This window comes from Cebus imitator, unplaced genomic scaffold, assembly GCF_001604975.1.
Source record: "Cebus imitator isolate Cc_AM_T3 unplaced genomic scaffold, Cebus_imitator-1.0 Scaffold0, whole genome shotgun sequence".
Taxonomy (NCBI): domain Eukaryota; kingdom Metazoa; phylum Chordata; class Mammalia; order Primates; family Cebidae; genus Cebus; species Cebus imitator.
The window spans coordinates 16366504-16372616 of NW_016107315.1; the positions used below are offsets into that span (position 1 = coordinate 16366504).

The 6113-nt window shown below is 41.4% G+C and overlaps 1 protein-coding gene across 4 annotated transcripts in view; it reads left to right on the top strand.

Annotated features, from left to right (window-relative positions):
- ETS1 (ETS proto-oncogene 1, transcription factor) overlaps nucleotides 1–6113 on the top strand; it is a 129393-nt gene that overhangs the window by 29316 nt on the left and 93964 nt on the right. For all 4 annotated transcript variants that reach the window (XM_037736179.1, XM_017523570.2, XM_017523571.2 and 1 more), the window contains exon 3: nucleotides 2052–2196. In XM_037736179.1, the coding sequence (XP_037592107.1) occupies nucleotides 2052–2196 (145 nt within the window). The remainder of the gene's footprint in view (nucleotides 1–2051; nucleotides 2197–6113) is intronic.

Sequence of the window (6113 nt, forward strand, 5' to 3'; positions counted from 1 at the left end):
GTTTTTGATGGCTGCATAATATTCCATGGTGTATATGTGCCACATTTTCCCTGTCCAGTCTATCATCGATGGGCATTTGGGTTGGTTCCAGGTCTTTGCTATTGTAAACAGTGCTGCAGTGAACATTCGTGTGCATGTGTCCTTACAGTAGAACAATTTATAATCCTTTGGATATATACCCAGTAATGGGACTGCTGGGTGAAATGGAATTTCTATGTCTAGGTACTTGAGGAATCGCCACACTGTCTTCCACATGGTTGAACGAATTTACACTCCCACCAACAGTGTAAAAGTGTTCCTATTTCTCCACATCCTCTTCAGCATCTGTTGCCTCCAGATTTTTTAATGATTGCCATTCGAACTGGCGTGAGATTAGCATCTCAATGCAAATCAATGTAGTTTTGATTTGCATTTCTCTAATGACCAGTGATGATGAGCATTTTTTCATGTTTGTTGGCTTCATGTATGTCTTCTTTCGTAAAGTGTCTGTTCATATCCTTTGCCCACTTTTGAATGGGCTTGTTTCTTTCTTGTAAATCTGTTTTAGTTCTTTGTTAATTCTGGATATCAGCCCTTTGTCAAGTACTGAATTCTTGTATGCTCTGAAGAAGAGAGGACATAAGAAGTTCTCCAATTAGACAATCTTTCTGGGAGTTGCAAGCAAGTCTTTAGTGAGAATGCCATCTTACGAGCTACATTTATTGAGACCTTAATGTCAACAGATTTAACCATATTAACTTTTAGCAGAGTTTGGTTTTTCTTAGTTGGGGTTTTTGTGAAGGTGCAGGGGCCATAAGAGAGTAATAAGAAAAAAAGAAAGTTGAGGATGGGCAAGTGTAGATTAGGCTGCTAGTCTCTGGAAATCTTCTTTCCATGAATTTGCTGCTTTTCCTTTTGTGGAAAGTAGTTTTTAACCTACGTGCCCATTTCTAGGAATGTTAAGGATTTCTTAAATTAAAATAATGCCTACCTTATATTGAAGACCAGATCTCACATACTTATCATATGATTTCATACATTATATAATTTCATTAAATGCAACTTTACATTTTATTTTACTTTATGTATAATTTTCTTATACATTATTTCATTCAATCCTCCTACTTCATGAGGTAAGTATTACTACTTCCATTTTATTTTTAGAGGTAGGGCCTTGCTATGTTGCCCTGACTGCATGGCTGGCCTCAAATTCTTGGGCTCAAGTGATCCTCTTGCCTCAGCCTCCCAAGTAGCTAGAACTATATGTACATGTTTCTAGTTTCTATTATTTTCATTTTGCAATTGCATGAACTGAAATTTGGATTAAGGAGCAGGCTCAGGCTCCATGTTGGTAAGTGGTGGAGCTGGGATTTGAATTATGCATACCTGACTTCAAAGGCTAGGGTTATAAACATGGCAAAACATGACTTTCCGCATAGCACATTTGTCTTCCTTAGAGAGTACCATGTGGATCAGGATAGTATATTTTATGGAGTTCATAAAGCTACTAAGAGGGTGGCACAAGTCCCCAAAAACTGGGGGAAATGGACAATTCCTTCCTAGCAATCAATGTCTTTAAAACCTATACACATTGATTAACCAAAAAATGATGTGAATTTTATTATATAGGTCCGTTTTTTTTCCCTTTAGCATTTATCATTTACTAGTTGTATGGTAGTGGAGTAAGCGTTGTAAGAATAGCCTTTCATGATGTTTTTATAGAGTAAGATATCAATAAAAATATGAGTGTATAAATTCAAGATGGTCAGTATTCCACCCTGGTGTTAACCATGGGTTCTTATTTGAAGATCAGCAAAGCAGTCCTCAAAAACTAGAAGAAATGGAGGAAGATAAATGCATAAGTAGTCTAAGTCAGAAATTCTTCTCCTTCCCTGCATCTTTATTGAGGGGGTAGATAAGAGAGGAAAACAATAGTTGGTTATACTCTTTCATCCTCTATAGATGATTCCTACTTACATGTGATTGGATGAAGTGAAGTCATAGCTCCTTTAGGACTAAACAACAGAAATTTTCCTCCTAATATATTTTCTTCTATTTTTTTCTGGTCACAGAGGCAAGGACCTAGCAACATTTATGAAGATCCTCGAATGACCTGTGGTTTCCAGTCCAATTATCACCAGCAAAGACCTTGCTACCCTTTTTGGGATGAAATGGCAACTCAGGAAGTTCCTACTGGTCTCGAACACTGTGTCTCAGGTAGGAACATAAGCAAAAGCTGGGATTAAGGGTAGAGTTGAAGGCAAATGGAAATCTGATGAGGGCTGCATTCTTTCTAATAACAGCTGCCATGGCTTATGTGGGTATGGATGCTTTTGTTCTCAAATGGAAAGTCCCAGTCCTTCTCCATCATTTTTGGGTTATTTTATTCCCTGACTGGAAGACTAAACTCTAGGAATGGGCCCAAGAAAGGTTGCTCTAGGTCTCCACCTTGCAAATAGTTCTGCTTACCCTGCATTTCCTGACACCCATTTTGGCTGTTGTCAGAGAGCCTAGAAGTTTTGCAGTCACAGAGTCTGAGCTGGATAAACAGAGATGTGTGAATTGCTTGGCCTTCTTACAGAACATACTTTCTTTCAATCTTCAACTGTTTCCGTTGTTCCCTGCCTCTCTGCCCATGTCCACCTGGATCCCGATTCTTTTTATTCTGTCCCTCTCCCTTCTCTACTTCACTTGCTGGTGGCAGTGCTGCCCTCTGGTGAGCGGGAGTCAAGCTCCTCCAGAGAGCCCTCAAATCAATGGATCTGCGTTCTCAGGGACCTTGGGAGTCTAAAGTCGTTATCTCCATGCTGTTTTCAGGAGTCACTCCATTTCTCACAAATTGCGTTAGTCCTCGGTTTACTAGCTAGTGGTTTTTCTTTTTTTAAATAAAAAACATTGAATTTGGGAATTCTGAAATGATCAATTCAGATATTAAGTTCACTTTTACATGAGATCATGTTATGATAACATATTTGAATATCATATGGCCAGTCAAAATCTGTGTTTTCTCCCAGGATAAATTCTTGGCATAAAAATGTAATTTCTCTCACATGTTGGGAAATTGCAATTCTGAGGAGTTACCTGGGCATGGCATGGCAGGAGGAGTCACTAACTTGAAGGCTACTTTTTGGTTCAGTCTTCTTTTACTCCACAAAATTCTTTGGTCAACTACTTTTATAACAGTGGAGAAATAAACTAAATATTTGCTTTGTTGTCCATGCTTTATTGCTCATCAGGAATAAACAGACGCAGAGCAAGACGCTGCAGCACTCCACGGGCTGTGTATATGGTAGGTGCAGAGACATGGGGAGTAGCTTTCCATTTGCCTGGTTGCTCTCTAAGGCAGAATGAAATCAATTCATGTGTCCCATGTTCCCTTCACTCAATAGCCATTGATCTTTGAGGCTTTCTTTGGCATTGCCCTGGATTGTAGACATAATAATATTTATGCTGTCACTTTCTGCTTGTTATCTCAGTTCCTCTAAGCATAAATACAGATGTCTCAGCTACCTATACATTTCACAAGGGAGCTGGGAGGATTTTGTACCTGTTCACAGGTTGGACTTAAGGACTTAAAATTTGAGGACATGAGAAAAGTGATCCTTTTAAAATTCTAAACAAAATAGATTTTGTTTGTATAAGCAAAAGGTCAAAATGGTTGTGTTTATATTTGTATAATTCTTGAATCCTATTAATGCCACTAGGCTTAAGTCTTATATCTCCCAACGCAACTGAGGTTAAAGCTGCCTTGCTTTAACACTTTCAGCTCTGGATGTTCTCTGCTTGCCACAAGTTACATCTTATTAATGGCTGAGGCCATCTCTACTTGTCCATAGCCTGAAGATCAGAGTGTCTCTGCTTCATAGCAAAGAGACATGGCTGTCCTTTTCCTTAACTGAGCTCAAAGTACATAAACTCCCAAGTGAGCTGATTTTTCATGCTACTCCTTGTAAAGTTTCTCAAAGGCAATGGCATTTTTATTTCAGAGCCAATGAGACAGTGTCTGCGAAGCATATGAAGAACAGCTTTAAAATGCAAGGACTTACGGCAGGGTAACATTGTCTTCTTCTCATAGTTTATAGTTGCAAAAAAGAAGCTGGGATGATCCTTACTTTTGATAGGTTGAGAAGATTGGGGCATATAATATCCATTCCTAAAATGACCTGGGTTGCCATCAACTGCAGCTCAGAGATGGTACACAGCTTCCATCGGGGTGTGGCCCCTACCAGTTGGGGGCAATCTCTTCACTAATGTTATGGTTGTAGAACTGTCCTAGACTCCCTAGACTCCCTCTGATGGAAAGAACCCTGAGCTTTTCTAGCCCGTCTTTTAGCTTTTGAGCTTCCCAGACGAAGGAGTTGGAGGGATTATTTCTGGGCTGTGGTCCAGCTCTCCTCAGTGATGGGTGTTGTTTGGACGGGGATCGTGGGGTTATAGGGAAGGGAGATGAAGACATAGACCAACCAATGATTTCTCCAGCTGTGGCACATTTCCTTGGAGATGTGTTGGTTGAAAGACATTTCCATTTTGTTCAAGTGACCAAAGAACATCTTATTTGGTCTTAAGAATCTGTTTCTTTCTGGTTCTTCCTGATTAATATAAAGAAAGAGAAAAAATACTCAACATTTTTTTCATCTTCTTTTATCCTATTTATAACTTCAGTTTCCTTCCCGTCCTCCGTCTCATGGCTACTGCCCACCCCTGCTCCCCCGTCACGTTCGTGCTCTCAGAAGGGATGAATGAACTTCTTTTCCAAGGACTACACATCTGTCAGTACAGAGAATACCGATAGGAGGGGCCATCAAGGAGCAAGCAGGCCTTTTCAGAATGTTGTTTCTATTCACGAAGGGGCAGAGGCTGAGGAGGAGGAGGAGAAGGAGGAGAGTGGCGAGAGAGTGGGAGGGAGGGGGAAGAGAGAATCAAGCAGATAGAAAGTATGAACGAGGGGGAAAGCCTTACCAGGTGAGCGGGAGAGAATTCTCAGGCACCGAGGCCTGTCGGGAATCAACTGGACAAAATAGATGATAAAGCAGGTGTGGTGGGAGAAAGAAGACATGTGTGAAAATGCACAGAAAATGAAGGTGGATATTAGTAGCGTGGTGGGGAATAATGGGAAAAGAAGATGAACGATGAATGGGAAGGGGAAAAGAAGTGGGGAGCCTAGAAAAAGGACAAGGCAAGAAGGGGAGGGGAAGATGACATGAAAGAGAAAAATAGATGAATCTGAGGACATTAGCTATACAGCTAAAAAGGGAAGCCACATTTGCATGCAATTGCCTGTGCAGCTGTACATTTCTTCATAACAATTTTGTAGTCATCATTTTCTTTCATTTCTACCTCCTCCTACCGTCGGCCTCTTCCCCCTCCTCCCTATAAGCCTGGAGCCATTAGCGAGAGCCAATGGGGCTGAGTGCTGGTGTTCTGCATGAATGAATGGGCCCTTTCTGTCTCAGCTTCTCGTCATCCTTCTGTTAGGGAACCTTGTGAATCAATGGAGCCTCTTACACAAGACACGGCTGAAATGTCTGTTACTGTTTATAGTCTGACTGGAGTGGAGACATTGACCCTGCCTCCTCTCTGTTCCCTTCCTCTGTTCTGTCCCTCAACCTCAGCCCTTTCTCTCCAACCATCCTAACAAGAATCATTTTTACATTTCAGTCTCTTGCTCTCTGTCTTTAAGAGCTCACTGACATTTTACCATCATCAACTGTCATGACTAGTTCCTACCCACAGTCCTGTTGGATACAGCAGGGTGATGGCACTGAGCCTCATAGTGGTGCCCACCCAGACCTTACTGAAGTCAGACACTGCCTGTTTTCCAAAACCGACATCAGAGACCAAACTGAGCACCCAGGACACAAGACCTCAGTCCATTCAATCAATGCCAGCGGTTCATATTTGATTTCAGCCTCACGTTTATGATGCTCATGAATGATCGTAGTTTGTATCAGAAAATACGATGCTTACTTGGCATTCTTTCTTTTTCTTTTTCTTTTTTTGAGACGGAGTTTTTCACTCATGTTACCCAGGCTAGAGTGCAATGGCGCGATCTCGGCTCACCGCAACCTCCACCTCCTGGGTGCAGGCAATTCTCCTGCCTCAGCCTCCTGAGTAGCTGGGATTACAGGCACGCA